The sequence below is a fragment of the Stylophora pistillata genome, chromosome 2 (assembly GCF_964205215.1).
Source record: "Stylophora pistillata chromosome 2, jaStyPist1.2, whole genome shotgun sequence".
In the NCBI taxonomy this organism is placed as follows: domain Eukaryota; kingdom Metazoa; phylum Cnidaria; class Anthozoa; order Scleractinia; family Pocilloporidae; genus Stylophora; species Stylophora pistillata.
This window is the reverse complement of record NC_142520.1, coordinates 3326229-3346533: the sequence shown is the minus strand read 5'-3', so window position 1 is coordinate 3346533 and position 20305 is coordinate 3326229. Positions and strand designations below refer to the sequence as shown.

General features: G+C 40.8%; 1 protein-coding gene and 1 long non-coding RNA gene across 2 annotated transcripts; one reads left to right on the top strand and one right to left on the bottom strand.

The window, feature by feature from the left end:
* Positions 1 to 7130: 7130 nt before the first annotated feature.
* On the bottom strand, positions 7131 to 16921 carry LOC148736686 (uncharacterized). Its single transcript, XM_088751085.1, has 12 exons — positions 16798 to 16921; positions 15997 to 16086; positions 15478 to 15581; positions 14778 to 14835; positions 13882 to 14091; positions 13540 to 13725; positions 11266 to 11511; positions 10871 to 11053; positions 10439 to 10705; positions 8222 to 8379; positions 7632 to 7851; positions 7131 to 7566 (listed from the first exon to the last, which is right to left on the bottom strand). Exons 3-12 carry the CDS (start codon positions 15514 to 15516, stop codon positions 7286 to 7288), a joined length of 1848 nt encoding a protein of 615 aa, XP_088607211.1. The 5' UTR covers positions 15517 to 15581; positions 15997 to 16086; positions 16798 to 16921; the 3' UTR covers positions 7131 to 7285.
* Positions 16922 to 18425: 1504 nt separating this feature from the next.
* LOC148736685 (uncharacterized) lies at positions 18426 to 19912 on the top strand. Its single transcript, XR_015996123.1, has 2 exons — positions 18426 to 18709; positions 19140 to 19912. It is a non-coding gene; the product is annotated as an uncharacterized LOC148736685 (long non-coding RNA).
* The last annotated feature ends 393 nt before the right edge of the window (positions 19913 to 20305 follow it).

Sequence of the window (20305 nt, the reverse complement as noted above, 5' to 3'; positions counted from 1 at the left end):
CTGGTATAAAATTAGTGTCCGGTGACGATTTGTTGCTTGAACTACTCGGGCTTGAACCGACAATTCGATTTACCACATCACTTTGCGAGTCAGTGAAAGTGACGAGGTCACTTGTTGCTGTACATTTCTGAGTGGGGGCTTCCGAGGTTGTTGACGCCCCATTAAATTGTACAGCAAGCTACCAATGTGCGCTTTTATCATTGCGACTTTTTCAGCTTTCTTCCCATTGAAGGTTATCTTGTGATGGGAAAAGTACAAGGATAGTTCGTCCACCCTCAACGACGACAGCTTATGGAAGTTGTACAGTCCAAACCCAGTCAATGTCGTTGTACTCCCGGTTCAGCCGTTCCATTCGCTCCAGTTTCAGTCTCCTCTTTATTCTCCTTACGAATTTTTACCTGGGCAAGGTGCTCAACATACTCCGCTACAAGCTTTTCGGGGACAATGTATTTATCTGAAAACCTTCTAATAGCCTCACTGTCCCCACTGACTAGTTCACTTTCCTCAAACAATCGCTTAATCTGAGCTCGAGGCTGGAAGTCATCCGGCTCACGGCCATCGGTGGGAGTTGCACTCCAAGAGAGATAATGGAAGTTTGGTAGCTTGCCATAGTCGGGATATGGTCGTCGAGTTGGAAGTGGAGCGCTAGTAGTCTCATCCTTCTCGCAAAATTTACATAGTTTGCCACTTCTCTCTTTACACGACATTCGCCCATACTCAAAATAAAGCTCACCTTTCTCTCAAAATGCTATTTGAGAACTCAGTATATTCGCCCTTTGGGTTCGGGAACCATCCCAGATCTTCATCTTTCCACTTCTCTGGACTTGTACTTTCACTTGTTCCCGCACCCGATTTGCTACCAACAGAGTCAGAGGAGTAGCGGGTATCCTTTTTAGAATGGCGAGTCAGCAAACAGCCACAACAGCCACAAGTTGCTCCATCTGACCTCATGAAATCCTGGCATTCTCCACATGCGCATTTCCCTCTGCAACGCCACGCAATTAACAGCTTTGTGCCCAGACACGGTTATGTGAGCAACACTTCCGGTCAGTTATTTTCACTTCCGGTTGTTTTTGTCTTGGAGAAGGTAGGGGGAGGGCCAGATCCTTTTTGTTTAGGCATTTCTGAAGGGTCATACATTCATCCAATCTGGAAAGTGGGAGGGCCACGACTTTTTTGGCAAAAAATTTCTAAAATACCCCGGCCCACCCCCCCTCCCAATAAAAAGCGTACCTTCCCTTACTATAAAAGGGGACCAACTAAATCCTCAGTTGGTCTAGCTCTATAAAGGCACTGGGAGAAGGAACAGCACAATACACTACCAATCAATCTGTTATATTTAAATTTTCTTTTAGTTAAGAAGATATATTTTAAGATGAATTGCTAGATTTTAGATTACAATTGAAGCGCCCACCCCCCCTCTCCTCCATGCTCCTCCCCTCTGTATTACTCCACTTCAAATTAACCCCCCATCAATGAGGCCTGAAATTCCACAAACCCCAGTGGGCTTAACAGACCTTGTATAGTATATGTTTCAAAGAACTCTCTACTATCATCTTTATCAGACTGGGTTAGAATTCACATTATGAGTGATAAGAATACCCAGTGACAAAATCACTTGTTTGCAGACACAAAATTATAGTTCTGTGTTAGACCCATCAGCTACAACACACAAAGTCACGTGGGAAGACCAAAAATTGAAATTTGATGGCATACCATATTTTGTTTTGGGGTAAAAAATTTTTGACTGTCAAAATGGAAAAGACAGGAAGAAAGCTTGGAAACAAAAGACAAAAGAAATGTAACTGCAGGTATGGGTTACTCACTAATCATTAATCATGATAAAATTTTCCACAAATTTTTTAATTTTTTGGGGGGGGGAGGAGGGGGAGGAGGGGGAGGAGGGGGTGATAAACAACACCCATCTTCATTTTAGCAGAAATAAAACAAGAAATAATCATTGACAAGTAAATAGTATATGAATACTTTATTCAAGTGTCATTTGTTCTTGTTCTAATTCATATGTCATTGGTTGTAAGTTGTACTTGTGCAAGGAACACTAGAATCCAAAAAGGAATATTTAAAAACAATTTAAAACACTTATTTTGTGGTACTAGGAGTAAACAAGTTGAAAAAGACAAGAACTGGTGTTAACATATCAATACATCTCCACAAGTAGAAAATTCAGAGCAGAGTGGAACTCCTCAAAGTGCTACTTTAGAAATTGCGTCATTCTATAGAGGGTTTGGTATGTCAAAGTTCTGTTCTATACCTCTTTTATGGTCTCGTTGGAGGATATTTAAACAATAGAGTGTTTTGATCGAGGAACTATCAGCTGATAGTTGCAACGCAGAAATTTGATGTTCTTAAAACAAATATGCCAGATTTAAGAACATCAAAATTCCAAGGGGCAACTATCAGACCCATAGTTCCGAGACATAAACACTCTATTGTCATCATTGTTTACCACTGAATTTTCTGCCGCGTGCCAGATCAATCATATCCCCTCCCCTACTCCTCCTACTGGTGACGCGCATGTGCAATGTCACCACTGAAATGACTGGTGGCACCTTAAGTGTGTTTAACATACCACCCTGGGCTGTAGAATGTAACAAGTCCTGGAAATGCGAGACCTGCAATAAAATAAAGCTTTGAAAATGGAAGCTGAACATTCCACTTCTATTTAAGTCAAGTCTTCCGGTCACTATAGAACTACTCTAATTTGACTTTCAAAAACTTTCAAATAGGCTTCCTGATAGAGTTTTCAGTCAATAAGCGACAAAGTATATTTTTGCAGCTTGGACTTCAAGATTTCCGATGAGAAACAGACTCACGCAAAAGCTTTTGGAATCCAGAATAAACTAGCGGTAGCCACAACTTTTTCAGACATAAATGTTATGTAATACATGATATTTTAAGATTGGTAGACGTAGCCAGACTTGCTGAATAAACGTACATCGAAAATTTCCGATAAATAATGTGCAACATCTGCATCGCTTGCCATTGCCCAAATATACTCCACTAAAGAAACTAAGATATCTAAGATATCAGATTATTCTTATTAAGACATCTAAGATATCAGATTATTCTTATTAAGATATCTAAGATATCAGATTATTCTTTTCTGGTGAATTTGAAAAAGAACGCGAAACATTTTTTCAATAACGGAATCGGAAACCGAGTTTGGAAGGGCACAAGGGCGGTTTGAGCTATGGAAACAAAGCAAATCCGTCGTGCAACCACTCGTTTCCATAGCTGAAATCGCCCTTGAGGTTTAGTGTCTTTGATTTCTTTTTTTTTTATCGGTGAAAATAAACCTTAAGCGACAGAACTATGCTGGATATGATATTTACTAAGCCAGATGTTATCTCTTGACTCAAAACACACACGAAGTAGTCTTAAAATTTGTGCACAGCAAGAACAGGGAACGTTCGGAGTCCTAAATCGTCGGTAGTTCGATTTAATTTCATTCCCAGGCACCACACGTCCAAGGGCACTTTGAGATATGGAAACAAGTCTTTACTACCTCCATCTCGACTGAGTGATTACGTGACTAGAGCGAATTGATAATATAGTTCGAAGCGTGGAATTGTGGGATACCTGACTGATCCTCCTTTGGTTTTTCCCTATATCTGAACTCAGTCGAAATGTTCAATAGTTTGATGCGCGTGTCTGACTCTTAAGAAAGACACATGGGTCGATCTAGTAACTATGGTCGATTACAAGAAAACATTGATAAATACCGACTTGCTCTATGCTTCAAGTTAATTATCCTTTAATATAACCTCACAGAACAATTTGACAAATACTTCTCGTGTTGTGGAACTTTATTCAATATCACCCTTTTCGTATTAAGCTTACAAACATTCTTAGTAACTCTTCTAACCTTCACATAGCGACGTAGTCAAGAGGACTTCGGTACGCTTGGACGAATACGCTCATAAACAAATTCCTTCAGTTTTCTGCCCTTTCTTCTGAGACGTTTCAGAGTAGCTTCTGGTATTCTACTGGGTTCTCGATCACGTCTAAATACGCGGTTGCGTTTAAATCTTAACATAATATGAGATAGCTCGTTTGATATAGCAGGTTTCGCTTGATATTTCTTGATAGAAGGTTCACTCTTTAAGTATCTGTGAAGGATCTTAAATCTTTAAGTATCGCTCGTAAATTGATCTCTCGTAAAGTTCGCGGACCCACCCGTTCTCAAAACGCTCCAAAAGTTTTTTTGAGGGTCTACCGCTAACGGTGTGTGACTTTGTGTAGGTATTGGGCGATTTATTGGGCGTAATAGCCATCGAATTTATTTCGCGTACATCAAGCAAGGAATAGGCCATTTTACAGTTGTGTACTTAGTTGCCAAGCCTTTGATTCAGGGTGAGGCTGAAGGAGACCTTGTTGTGATAGAGACCTGTATCTAGTTAGCATGACAACAAAGTGATTTACATTTGAAAGGCAGCAAGGTTTGTATCATAACAAGGTCACCCCCATCCTCGGAGACCCAAGGGTTGTGAGTCGATTTCAAGTTAAGGGAAGAAGAGCCCCTGGGGACATTGTCTTACAAGATTAGTTCCAAACGGAACTAATCTTGTAACGCTTATGCTTACGTAGCTTTCTTTGCGCGACAAAATCTAACCTTAGCTTTGTTAGCTGTAAAGTCTTTCACAATATGGCCAAGGTTGCAGATAACGTTAAGTTCGTGGACGACCTCCAGCAAGCGCTTAGAGAAAGCTTAGCTGTGTTTTCGCTTAGCTAATTAAAATCTGAACAAAAATAATTATCGAGGACATCGTGGGAAGGAGAGATGTTTTCGAACAGTTACCGAAGGGGTTTGGAAAGAGTTTAATCTTTCAACTGCTGCCTTGAGTGTTCAAATTCTTGAGCTCGAAAGGCCACGGATTCTCTTCTAGTCACTTGGTCATTGTCATTTAACCTCTTGTCGATTATTGAAGACCAAGTTAAATACCTTTGATCATTGGGAATAGATGCTGCTTTCATTGGGGAAAACAAAATCAAAGACAAGGAATATACTGGATGGAAAGGGCGGGTTTGCTTTATTGTAAATGTCAGCTTAGTATAGGGTTATCTAGCGACATCTAATAAACAAAAGTTTCCACGCTTAGCTTTTCTTTTATTTCAGGCGAAGATTAGATTTGATTTTGGCGCGTACAGAAAGCTGCATAAGCGCCAGTTGCTCGGCATACCTGCGTGGCCCGTGCGACAAAATAGCTTCACGGGATTGGAAAAGTTTCAGTTACAGCAAATTAGACAAAAAATCTAGAGAGATTTAAGCTTACATCTCATCTAACGTTTAAAGCGACATATCAATGCCTGCAACCATTATGTTTTATACGAACCTCGCAAACTTTTAAAACACGTTCTCTTGTGATACCTGCGAAAGTATTCAGTATAATTACCGGTAAGATTTTCGCGGACAATCTGATCGATTTCTCTTACATTGTGTGCTGAGACTGAAACTTTTCACCTCGGGCAAAGCTTCGTCACACGGCTCACACAAACATAGCGAGCAACAGAGACTCCAAAGCACACTTCACTCTGATAGGGCAGAAAAACACAAAGATTTTCTGGCACCAATCAGATGCCAGAACGACTGCGACCGTTTGGAACTAATCTTGTAAGACAATGTCCCCAGGGGCTCTTCTGCCCTTAACTTGAAATCGACTCACAGCCCCTGGGTCTCCGAGGATGGGTCACCCCTAGCCTCACTCCCTTTCAAAGGCTTGGCAACCAAACACACAACTATAAAATGGACTATTGTCCATGAAGGCAGCCATTAAGCGACGCGCTCTAAGGTTCCTTTTACGCATGCGCGTACACGTCACGCATGCGCTGTAGTGGAACTGCGTTTTGTGACTGAACGCAAAAAAAAAAAAATTGAAGCCGCATTTATAACTGGGGCGTTTCCTTCGGAAAGCCCGAGTAATTATTATTTCAAGTTCCAAGAATTTGACTGTTTGCTTTGAAATTTACTATTTTTAAGGATTAAACTGTACCATCATTAGTTTCAAACCAATTATGGTTATCCCCATAACTGCATACACATAAGGTCAGCTGGTTTACCTCACACGCAACAGGGGTATATTGTAAGGGGTTAATATGGTTATTAACAATTGGTTAATGTCTAAGACTTGTCCTGTGGCTTGGATTAACCTCCATGTTAGGATCAAGGAGAAAAAGTCGTGAGATTTGTAGCACAAGGGATTTAAAAGCTCCTTAGTTTGGTCTCTGCATGTAGGTATATTTAGAGTACAAGTACTGTATGGATATGAAATTCCTGTAGAGTTCTTTTGACAGCGGTGCTCCGGTCAAACTTCCTTTCGATCGCCATGAATACTTTCTTTGTTTATGTGGTGTTTGTGACCATTGAACATAGCATGACCATTAACTTCACCTACTGGTGCCATTATTTCGGATGGAAGAGGTATACTTATGAAACTTCCAAGAGGTTTTGTCGAGTGGCTAAGTCGATTTCGGTCAAAGATGCGCGTTATGACGATGCCTTTGTCACCTTCCTGGTACTTTACATTTTGAAAGGGGACGACTCGGTTTCTGAAAATTGATCTGCTCTCCAAGAACTTTTGCTTGGAGGACTGGAGCAATCCAGTTTTGCGGCATCCACTGTTGTTTGCGGCAAAAATGTCGTGAGTTTTGTACTTTTCTCTGTCGAATAGTGGCTGAGAGTTGTCATTACCTTCTGTCGCGGTAGCAAATAGAGCAATTTCGTCTGGATGTTCTCTTTTTGAGGATTGGGACATTTTTTTAGGTGTTTTAGAAAATTTCACACATGCAAAATCTCATACATTTTTTTTTTATGAGCGTGTTATTGTTGTCTTGTTTTTCTGAGTAACCTGTGCATATAAGTTGAACTTGATCCTACGTGTTGGGTCAAGAAGCCCATGAAATGTTTGGGATTTTTCTAGTCTATCATTGAATAAAAGATCTTATTCTCTTTTTCTTTTTCAAATTATTTCCCTACAAACCATTCACTCACTGAGTTTACACAAATAAGAAAAAACATTCCTACGCACCGAGGGCTATTCACTTTAGCGCTCTTGAACCGAATGTACCGCAGATTTCAGAAAATACTGACTCAGAAAGAATCGGCTACCTGATAGTACGTGACCTCATTTTGCGGGCCTTTATTTTATTCGCCGCTCGTGACACAATATACATCAGAAACAAACATCAGCAAGCTTTATTCTAACCTACCAATATTTATTTCACTTGTGCGTAATTCAGCATCTCCAGCGATCAATCAACAGCGACTTTATGACAAGTTCACTTTCTCGTAATACTCAGTCCCAAGCCTCTCTCTCAAGCCTTCCTGGCTACTGGATCTAGTCTTGTTGTTAAGCACACACATGCTATTCTGGGAGAGGTAGGTGAATGACACACACGTCGTCTCTACGAGGCAGTAGGCCATACATTTCCATGAAGAGGTCACGTGATATTCCAAATGAATCATGTGACCCGTCAGTTCTAAAGGAACGCCAGCTTTTGACACGGGGAGATGGAAGAGAGCGTCCTCATAATAGATCGTCGATTTTTCTAAGAATTGAGTATAAATATGAAATTAAACGTGGCATATTGCCTTCATAGGGTATTAAGGTGGCTCAATAAAAACTGACTTCTGTGATATTGTTTCAGCTTTGGAAAACGTTTGAAAACATGGGAAAAGACTTGCGCCTTCAATTCTGCAAAGCAGCAATTGCTGTTCCAACTAAAGCAAACAGTTCGGAGCACAACACCCTCCTCCATAGATGGGTGCCCCCCACGAAGCCAACCTGAGGACTGGGTTCCACATGCCCAGGGTTCCGTGCAGGAGCCTGGTATCTAGCGAGAAATATGTTACAAGGCTTGCTAGTTAGTTGAATTTCTTTACTTTGGAACGGGAATTAGGAGCTCCTTATTTCGATTTTGAAGAACGTTATGTTTGAGACTTCCACATACCATAAAGTACGTTTTCATTCCACATACCATAAAGTACGTTTGCATGCTGGAGCCACTCTACTTCGTAGAGTGGCTCCAGCATGCAAAGACATATTACCCTATCTTACTCTGACCTCTGAAACATTAAACGAAAGAAGGTAAACACTATAACTCTTGACTCTCTGCCCTATCGCTTCCCTCCCCCCTCCATACACTCTTTTTATTTCGCCTTGACGCCTCTGAACCAATGCATTTCGTAAACTTAAGATCAAACCTGCATTGGGCTCCATGTGGTCTTATCAACAAAGCGATACCATGTTCGTTCATCTATGCCATTGTCATTTTGAGCTAACACTTGGTTATGTATCACATGGGAAGCTGACCTTGTCCCATCAGCTAAGTCTTTGTACTCTGTGCACATGGAGTATTTACCTTGAATAAAATCAAGTGGAAGTCCTTTTAAAATGTTTGGTTATCACTGAATCAGCTGTATACGCCTTGTCCAAGAACATGACATAATTTGAATATATCAACAAAGTTGAAATGGTAAATTGGCCACCGTAATGATTACAAAAGCTGACGTTTCGAGCGTTAGCCCTTCGTCGGAGCGAATAGAGGAATTGTGGGTTGTGTGTGCTTTTAAAGGCAGAAAATGGAGCTACGTTATTGGTGGGTGCATGGCAACGAGAAAAACATGAATAAATTAGTGGAATGAAAAGCGTTCATTGATCCCTGTGGGATTGAGACTGCCGGTTTGAAAGATGAGCTTTTGTTCAAGATTTTTACGGCTTTCCGTGCCACCTAAGTGCAAGGAAAGACCGCAGATTGCCATATGTTGCTTAGAATGATTAGGTAAATTAAAATGTCTAGCGACTGGTTTAGATGTGTCCTTGTTATTCCTTTCCACGTCTCGAAGGTGTTCTCGGAATCGGTCACCTAGTCTTCTGCCCGTTTCGCCGATGCATATCTTTTTGCAATAAGTGCAAGTTATGCAATAGATTACATTAGCGGAGGTGCACGTGAAGTGATCGGTGATCTTAATGGATCGTTTAGGTCCCGATATTTTCTCAGTGTTGAGAATGAAAGGACACGTTTTGCATCGCGCACGAGCGCATTTAAAAGTGCCTGGTTGCTCATTAGTCTGAAAAGAACTTCTGACCAAAAAATTGCCTAAGTTTTTGTCGCGTTTGAATGAAATGAGCGGAGGCTGCGAAAAGATAGTGCTTGTCTCTGGATCGTTTTGAAGTAATTTGAAGTTTTTAAGAATGATGGATTTAACTGAGTGTTTGTGAGGGTGAAACGTGAGAGTGAATGGAATGCGGTCGGAATCTTCCTTATGCGACGTTTGTAGTGCTGAATGTCGATCAATAAGTTGAGCGCGGTGGTAACCCGCTTGAACAACGGAAGCAGGGTAACCACGTTTATCGAAGAACTGGCACATTGACTCTGATTTGTGGTGAAAATCAGAGTCATTACTACATAAACGACGAAGTCTTAGAAACTGAGAAAAAGGAATGGAATTCTTAACGTGAGATGGATGAGAAGACGAATATAACAAGTAATTGTGCGAGTCTGTAGGTTTGTAATACACACTAGTGCATAAACCGTTGCCTTCAATTGAAACTTTGACGTCTAAAAAGGATAAAGAATTGTCAGAAATTTCCCAAACAAACGTGTCCTTTTATTCTCAACACTGAGAAAATATCGGGACCTAAACGATCCATTAAGATCACCGATCACTTCACGTGCACCTCCGCTAATGTAATCTATTGCATAACTTGCACTTATTGCAAAAAGATATACATCGGCGAAACGGGCAGAAGACTAGGTGACCGATTCCGAGAACACCTTCGAGACGCGGAAAGGAATAACAAGGACACATCTAAACCAGTCGCTAGACATTTTAATTTACCTAATCATTCTAAGCAACATATGGCAATCTGCGGTCTTTCCTTGCACTTAGGTGGCACGGAAAGCCGTAAAAATCTTGAACAAAAGCTCATCTTTCAAACCGGCAGTCTCAATCCCACAGGGATCAATGAACGCTTTTCATTCCACTAATTTATTCATGTTTTTCTCGTTGCCATGCACCCACCAATAACGTAGCTCCATTTTCTGCCTTTAAAAGCACACACAACCCACAATTCCTCTATTCGCTCCGACGAAGGGCTAACGCTCGAAACGTCAGCTTTTGTAATCATTACGGTGGCCAATTTACCATTTCAACTTTGTTGATATATCCAAATTATTTCGTTACTCCCACCGACGCAGCCCCAAACAGTTTCTTTCGAAACTATCAGCCTTTATTCAAGAACATGACACACTGGGCCGGCCAGCCTTCGAACGCAGACCCTTCGACCCGGAGTCCGGAGCACTGACTATTAGACCACCGTGTCACCCAGTAGAAAAAGGTTTAAATTCTAAGCGTCATAATTGTTACCGAAGTGCTACCTAAAAATTGAGCACAGAACTGTCCGGTTCTTCTACTTACTGTGCAAATTCACTACAAATCTGTGAAAATCAGTGCCATGTTTGTTATTGGCCACACAATCAACTGTCCACGTGGTATTATTCCAAGGTGCAATGATTGACAGATTCAGTGTCAGGTCGGAGGTGCTGTTTTGAAGGACGACGCCATCTCTGACCCAGGCTACAAACGGTTCAGGGTAGCCGAAAGGCTCTGGACAGACCAAAGTGATCGAACTTTTATGATAAGCGTCCTTTACTGTCTGCTCCACTGGCTTGTTCTTCAGAAGAGCTAGAATGAAAGAGATGTTAAAGAAAGATGAAATCCGTCTTGTCACTAGCAAAGGACAAAAAAATGTGAATTCCCCTCTTCTTCCCCTCTCTCTTCAATGAAAGAATGAATAAATAAATGAATGAAGTAGAAAAAAGAGCAAAATCGACTTCGTTTATACCTTACCTCTACTTTCAGAATAAACCTCCACTTCGCATAATGTTAGGATCATTTCATTTCCGTCAAGTCTAATGTTTACATATCGTCCTGTTTTCCTCGGTTTGCAATAAAACGAAGGTTTGTGTAAAGTGGCCATCGAGTATAATCCACCACACCTTGGATTTGAGTTGCCATAATCCTCCAAACCGTCTCCCAAGGGGGAAAAACTTAAGTGAGAGCCCAGCGTGTTTCGTTGCAGTCAAGAACTTGGATATTCTTTAGGGGCTGTGTGATATATTTAAAAGGTTGAGACCATAGCTTTTCAAAATGGCAAAAATAAAATTTATATCGCACGAGAGACTTGGAACTAAACGTAAGGAAAAAGAAAAACTTATTTTATCCAACGGAAGCATTGAGCTTACCCACATGGATCTCTATGTTGTAGAGCCTATTCATGCAACACTCGTCTACCCTGTTGAGTATGAACACTTCTGACACAGGCTGACTTGATCCCAGATCCACTCGCCACCAGGGACCATTTTCTGCTAATGTATGAGTACAACTTAACCCATTATAGCGACTGTCAAGATTTCTATCCACTGCACGCTCTGAAGAACCACTCCAGCTAGTGGTGGACTGGGATGTTGATCGATCGGCGGCAATGTTTACTAATAAAAAACAAAAAAAAAAAAAACATAAATAAACAAACAAAGAGTGCTACAGAGTTAAGTAGTTATGGTTCCAGTAATTCTCAAAGCAAACAAAGGGAGTCTGATGGTCTCGTACCCAGACCTTTCACGGCGAAGCGGATACAATTACACAGTAAGATCTGGGTAGGAGAAAAGGCAACCAATATACCACAATAATGCCTTAAGACTAAATATTTTCCCCCATCGTTATGATTGATATCCCCGTCTCACTCCGTAAATGGCTACTGACCTTTCTCTTCGAACCACCAACAACCAACATCTCTGGCAACACCCCTACCTAACCACTTGCATTCCATCTTATTGCGCCATTTAATTTCTTTCTCACTACCTTGTTGTCTTACCCCACTGGATGCACACCTGGTCACCAGCCGGCCTTTCTAATCATCTACCTTCCTTATCATTTTACCCACCTACCTACACTCTCATATAGCCACTAGTCACCTGCCACCGCCATACCCACCTACCTACATTCTCATATAGCCACCAGTCACCACCATACCCACCTATCTTCATTTTCATACAGCCACCAGCCACAAGCCACCAGCCACCTCCTTACCCACCTACCTTCATTCTCATATAGCCACCAGTGCCCTGCCACCTCCATACCCACCTACTTACCTTCTCATATAGCCACCAGCCTCCAGCCACCTCCATACCCACCTACCTACATTCTCATATAGCCACCAGCCACCAGCCACCTCCATACCCACCTACCTACATTCTCATATAGCCAGCAGCCACCTCCATACCCACTTACCTACATTCTCATATAGCCACTAGTCACCTGCCACCTCGATACCCACCTACGTACATTCTCGTTTAGCCACCAGCCACAAGCCACCTCCATACCCACCTACCTACATTCTCGTATAGCCACCAGCCACCTCCATACCCACCTACTTACATTCTCGTATAGCCACCAGCCACAAGCCACCTCCATACCCACCTACCTACATTCTCGTATAGCCACCAGCCACCTCCATACCCACCTACCTACATTCTCATATAGCCACCAGTCACATGCCGCCTCCATGCCCACCTACCTACATTTTCATATAGCCACCAGTCGCCTGCCACCTCCATACCCACCTACTTACATTCTCATATAGCTACCAGTCACCTGCCAGCTCCATACCCACCTACCTACATTCTCATATAGCCACCAGCCACCAGCCACCTCCATACCCACATACCTACATTTTCTTATAGCCACCAGTACATTCTCATACAGCCACCAGTCACCTGCCACCTCCATACCCACCTACCTACATTCTCATATAGCCACCAGTCACCAGCCACCTCCATACTCACCTACCTTCATTCTCATATAGCCACCAATGACCAGCCACCTCTATACCCACCTAGTTACATTCTCATATAGCCACCAGCCATCAGCCAACTCCATACCCACCTACGTACATTCTCATATAGCCACCAGTTACAAGCCACCTCCACCTGCGTACATTCTCATATAGCCACCAGTTACAAGCCACCCCCATACCCACCTACCTACAATCTCGTATAGCCACCAGCCACCAGCCACCTCCATACCCAGCTACCTACATTTTCATATAGGCACCAGTCACCAGCCACCTACATACCCACCTACTTACATTCTCATATAGTCACAGTCACCAGCCACCTCCATACCCACCTACCTACATTCTGATATAGCCACCAGTCACCAGTCACCAGCCACCGCCATACCCACCTACCTTCATTCTCATATAGCCACTAGCCACCCGCCACCTCCTTACCCACCTACCTTCATTCTCGTGTAGCCACCAGCTTTGTTTTCCACCTACCCACACTTCTTCATACCCACTTACCTTCATTTTCAAATAGCCACAACCCTTTTCAGTTGTCGACCTACCTACCTACCTTCGTTTCCTACCTACACACATTGTAATGGTATACACACCAGCCTCATTGCCCACCTCCGTATCATCACTGCCTGCCTACACTTGTCCATAGCAGATTATTCACCTGTTGGATTAGGATTCACGGACACCTCACAGATGTTCAGCTTCTTGTTGTTTCCCTCTATTCGGATGTTTACATATTGACCTCTAATTCCAGGGGTGCATTTGAAGGATTTTTCCTGTGAAGACGTCATAGTGTATAGTCCCCCACACTTTTGGTTTGAATTTCCTCCGTTATCGAGACTGTCCCCTTAGGAAAGTGTAAAATGCCAGAATAAATATAAATCAACAAAACTACTTATGAATCGATAAATGCACACTGCATAAGTAAAATACAGAGGTGTTAATGTGTGAGGCGAGACCATGTAAGAGGATTGAATTCAACTAGGAGCGAAGGAACACTGACCGACTCTTATTTCAAAATCTGTTAATCCATCTGCACCGCTAATAATGTTTACCACATCCACAGTGTAGCTCGTCCCCAGATCCACACGCCACCAGGGATCTGTGAGGAGACTGGTTACTGCACACCTTCTTGTTGTTCCTTCAACAGCGAGTGCAGCCACTGAACCATCGTCGCCAGACATATAAGCCGGTTGTCTTAATGCCAAGTCAGCTGAGGTAAAAAGATAATTTAATACTTTGATACAATGGAATCTTGAACTCTAAGTTAAGTTTGTAACTTAAAATCTGATATACTTTTTAGCTGACGGGGACCTGGCACTGGGAGGGTTATTTCTCGCGCCATTCCCTCTTCAGGCGAAGATTTAGAAGGTACACGATCCTTTTAAGGTTGAAAAATCTGTTATCAGGCCAGGGTGTCAACTTGCCGAAGAAGGCCGAAAGTTTAAAGTTGTCTACTTTCTCCGTTCCTGGGCCAACTCATTTTCGGATCTAGCTAAGTTCATACGCAGACAATCAAATTCGATTGAATCTTAAGAGTGCCTGTTTATTAGCAAATTGACTGTTGCCGGAAATAAACTGTTCGCCGATTGAAATAGTCCAATTAGAAGTAGCTTACAATCGGATATGTCTATACTGATAATTCAACAGCCAGTGAAATTTAAAAAGCAAATGCTAGGTTCGATTCTCTATCGCTACTCAGAAATTCTTCGTTGTCCCACGCTTGTGTCTAGACGAAAAACGTCTTTTCTAACGAAGAAGGCACTTTCCATGTGGGTCGCCCTATTGCAACTGTATCCTGTTCAAACTGGCAAACATTTTCGACTGAAATCTGACGCATTTTCGCAGTTCAGCAACATGCGGCGTGTTGCAAATCCAAACTCTTTTGTCTTTACATACCTGGCGCCACTTCCGAGGTTTTTAAAAACAAAATCAATACTCCAGTTCGTATCATAACCTGTATTTGAAAGTCACAAAATATGTTTATCACATAAAAATTTTTATAGAATTCAGAATTTCAAGTATTCTCCTCTAAATGAGTGTAACATGCTTAAAATCACAGAAAACCTTACAAACGAGTTGCCATGGGCCCAAAACTTCTGTGTCAAGAGAAAACCAGTTTCCCATCAAAGTTTCGGTTTTCACCCACAAAATTTGGAAGGAAGTTTTCATAAGCACTCCTAACGTCTCGTGTCTCAAATAGGGGAAATGCACATTGTAGTGTTTGCATCGATTTGAACTCAAATTTCCCTTAAAATCTGTGTTTTTATCCTCAAAATAACGGAAATCAGAGTAACTTTGGCTGAAGTTTGGACCAACCTTGGTGGCAATTTCGGACTGAATGTCAAATTACATTTATGAATAAGCTGATATAATGAGTAAACCCATGGCAAAAAAGCTGAACGTCGTCGAGCCAAGGCGGAGGGCGCCGGATAGATGTGACCAAATACAGTTGCGAAAGGCTAAGCTAACTAATGCACTTTGTCTCAATCCTCACTGTTTTTGCTTGAAGGAATAGAAGAACGAAACATCATAATTTCTTTGGGTTATAAAAAGAACAGAACTTTGTTTCCAAAAGGGAAAAGTTTTTTGTACTCACACGCACTGTTGTCATTTTTAGCAAGTCCTCCCTCAACATGGTAATTTCAGCCTTGTCTAAAATGGCAACCAAAGAAAACTGCAGATAAATTAGCCTTGGAAAACCTGCGGTTTTAACCACTAGGATTAGCTGGGATATCTAACAATTCTAATTGGCGTAAATGGCCAGTATTATTTGTTATAGTCGAGGCGGTTTGATTAAGTGATTCTTACAGTCTTACTTTTGTTTTATTGTTTTCAAAATTGCTAAATTCTTAATTTCACAATTGTTATCAATAGCTATGCGAATGCGCCACACGCCGCCAACATTTAGCGGATCTGCCTTTTTAAAACCGGAATTAAGTTTAAATAATTCTCATCAACATCCAAAGTTTTTCATCCAATAACAATTTTACTGATTAATTTTGATATTTTCATGTTGACTGAGGAGATAAATCTCAAATTCAGTGTTACGTAAGACAACATGACTTTAAGAAGACACCTACAAATGAATTATCGTATGGAAAACTGATCTACTTACGTTAATGGAGGCCACTATGAATTGGTCATCATTTGATATACCTGTAGATTAACGTGGACTGCTTGCTTGAACGCCGGCAAGACCTCTTGCCTGATAATTAACAAAAAAAAGATTTAACTCCGCCGTAGGGAATCTTTTTGGATGATAAATTAAGACATGCAAATCGCAATACCGGTCCATCGTCAAATAACTATGTGTATCGGTGTTCTCATTAAAACTGCATCTGTGAGAGCATAAAATTTTAATTTGAATTTTTTATCAGATCTTCTTGTTACTTAGCATACTCAGCAAGAATCCGTAAACGCTTTCGCCGGTCTCTCGCTTTCTCAAGAAAATTAGAAGATTGTAACCTAACTCTTTAAAAATATACCTTTCAAAAAGTTTCGCACATCTAAATTCGTCTTAGACACTTAATCAGTATTCAGTGTTAAAGCTTTAACAACCCAACCAGTAATGAGTGTCAACCCCTCGTTCCATCGCTCTAACGAAGGCTAGCACTTTGAACATCAGCTTTGGAAACCCTTTACATCCGCAAACCCAGTTGATAAAAAGAAACCATCTCGTATTTCCCTCCTATGACGTGGCACCATAATTTCTTTAAGAACTTACTTCCTTCAATCCCTGACTGTGCTGAATACCGTTTGCAGACCCTAATTTTTTTAGTAACCAGGTTTAAAAACTGAGTGAAAATAGAAGGATTGTATTAAGCTTACAGGAATTCTGCACGTCTTCGTCTTTGGATTGAGAACCATCTTGATGTATAACTATTAATGATTAATCCATGCATGAGTTTCTAGTTACCTTTAAAAAACAATAGTCAACATATTTCAACCAGTCCGGCGCACCTTAGACCTTCTAAGACAAGTACTTCCAATTTCAAACAAAAGCATCCGACTTTAGACACGAGTGTCTGTTTATGGACACACATCGAGCAGAATGCCTATTGTTCTCGCGATGTTTACCCGCAATGGCGAAAGTATTATACATCTGAAATATTTATGGCGAAGCATAATCAAAGGGGCTCTCATTGGTCGAAGAGCACGCGCGCTTTCCTCCGAAGGGAATACTGCCTCAGCTCAATAACTTGTCAAGGCGTCATGCCAGCGTCATTGGACTGTTTTAACCGATATAGCTGCCAAAATGTGGTTCCTTCATAAACTCTTGAAAGTTTGTGGTTTTGTTATTCCTTTATGTGTTTTGTTTTCGTTTTTATTTCGCTTTGGTTTTCTTTTAATTTTTTGTTTAGTTTTGTTTTGTTTTGTTTTTGTGGGTGTATCGAGTCTATTTTTGTTATTTCATTCAAAATTTTAAAGTTATCAACAACTGAGAAGTCTGAGAAGTGTTTAACTAATATTTGGTGGCCAACAGCAGATAGAATTAAAAAGCCTACGATGCAAATTAATCGAAATACAACACAGTTCAATCAATCGGAAGGTGCTGATAGGAAACAACCTTCAACACTGACCTTTTAATAATTACCTATACTAGCGTACTTTGGGTGTCAGTCTCTTGGCAAAACAAACGGTGTCATCACCAAATTGCAAGATGTCTCCTTTACATCTAATATATTTTAATTTTCTTTCCTGCGCTAAATTTTTTTCCTTTAATGTATTTTTTTTAAGAGGAAATGCTTCCGCGAAATACATTCACTTGCCAAAATAATTTCACTCTAACAGGTATTTATTAATTTCCGGAGTTGTTTTTAATTTCAGGATTGAAAAATTCAACGATTATTTGTCGTAAGGTCCAGAAATTAAGATTATTAATCGCAAAGGGCTTCACTTACGATTATTAGTCGCAAAGAGTGTACTATTGCGATTAATAATCGTGGAAAGTACGGCTATTAATCGTGACTGCATCATTAATAGTCGTGTTTGACGAGCTTTTAGACTAATAATCGTGCATCGTACGGTAAATAATCGCATCTGACAGCAAATGTCATTATTAATCGTACTCCTCTCCAGAGAAAGTTCAACCAGAAATTTTGTTTGGACTGCCGCCATTACGACCAAAAATTCAGAAGTAAGTACTTCTTCACACATGGCTTTTCAAGCAACAAATGTCACGCATTTGAAGTCTTCTTGGGTTCAAGTTCTCAGTGAACTTCATTTCTGTTTAAAAAGTGTATTCACCAAGAACGTTTTCTTTTCTTTCATCCTTCGACGAAGTTCACCCCGAGCTTTCGATATCGTGAGAGAGTTGACCAAAGTTTCTTCTCGATGACTTAGAAAGTAAGTAAATACGCTAATTTCGGACAGGTTTTAAGTAGATTTAAGTTTAAGCTGCAAACGAACAGCCAAATAGTTCAAATTACGACAAATGTCGAACCCCAACAGAGCGTTTGCACATGACGTCACAAATTTCGCGGGAAAGTTGAGTCGCCAAGTTGGTGCTCCACATTTTTCAACATGGCGGGATATCCTCTCTCAGATTATGCGAACACGCTCGATCCCCGCGTGAAAAAACGTTATTTAGAGAAGATTTCTTGTATTGGAATCGATCCTCTCTTGTTCTCAGACAAAAAATACGATCCAGAATGCCTGCCTCTGGTCGAATCGGTGGATTTATTGTTGTTTTTGGTGATTGACACAAGTTATTACAGTAAAGACTATTTTAAGGCGTATAGAAGTCTACAGAACATGGTTGTAAACATGAAAGTGTTGCTATTGAAACTTATGAAAAGATCATGAAGGAAAAGCACATCAACTTTCAGGTAACGAAACGTGGCACGTTTATCAATAAACAATATCCATGGTTACATGCCACACCTGACGTTTTGTGTAGGTGTGATTGCTGTGGGAATGGATGTGGGGAGGTCAAAAGCCCCTATTGTTTAAAGGATATAGACTTGGAGCTGTATATTAACAAATACAACTCATGCCTACTTTTAGCAAATCCAACAGTAAATATTCACTGCTGAAAGGCTTTATTGTGACTTTGTTGTTTGTGGTTTTCGTGAGCAAATTGATCTCTTCTGTGAAAGAATTTTGCCTGATGTCAGACACTGGCACTCTGTTGTTTCCAAACTTAATCACTTCTGGAGATACTGTGTGTTACCAGAAATTTTGGGAAGGTGGTATACTCAAAAGTGAAGTTTGTCTCATTCATCCCCTTATCCCAATTGTTTTTGTTTGTTTTTGCAGACTGGCAGCTAGAGGGCCTGTGGTAACATGTACAAACCAAGCATGTCCCATCTCTACTTTTCATTTATCTTGTTTGAAAATTACAAAAGTACCTAACAAGTGGTTGTGTCACCTGTGTCTAAAAACACCAGCAGCCAAAAATGAAAAATGAAAATGCAAACAGACAAGAGATATTTTGGATGAAGCTCTCAAATTAGATTTTATCTGCACATGCAAACAGAACCCACTGTTCAGATAAACTGCTGAAATCCCACAACCCATTTTGTCAAGGTAGAAAGTTTTTTCATTTGCCCTGCTTATACTTCAAGCAGGTGCTAAACAATGCAATGACAACTTGGGAATGTATGGTGAGTAAATCAGGAGGAAAAACTGAACAAAGGTTGTTAGTGACACTTTCAATGCATCTGATGATAGTGTTGTGATAACTGGTATTTCAAAATACTCTTCAGAAAAGTCAGGATCACTTGCAAAGCTGGATGATGGGCATTGCCAATTGATTTCATCACCCAATGGTTGGCTTGACTGTGATATTATCCATGAAGTACATGTTTGTCTAAGGAACATTAATCCAGATGTGGAGGGCTTTCAGAGACCAACTTTAGGCCCTTTTAGAAACTTAATCAGGTTATTGGGGAATTTATTCAGATTCTGCATACTGGCAATGCCCACTGGGTATGTGTAAGCTCAGTAGAGTGTGAAGATGGCACTGTCAACCTGTATGACAGTTTGTATCATAACAGTATTCTAAATGAAGTACAAGAGCAGGTACTCAATCTTGTTGGATGTTCAAATTTTACTAGCATTTCAAGTTGTCCCTGTGCAACAACAGACAAATAGCAGTGACTGTGGAGTATTTGCTGCCACCGTTGCTACATGCCTTGCTTATGGTATACACCCTGAAAGAATGCAATTTGATGTCCCTAAAATGAGAAACCACTTATATCAGTCTTTAAAATCTGGTGTATTGAAAAGGTTTCCCAAATTTTAGACTGCTTAAGGTATATCTACAGTTAAAAAATTTTTGGAGAGAAAGAATACCCACTTTATTATAGTGAAAATAAAATAGTTGCCCGATGCAATGGACCTGCATACTTGAATGCTCAAGATGGAGGGCAGGGACCCAGTCTACGTTGAATCGATCCCAATCTTTCGCAGCTTCTTCTGAA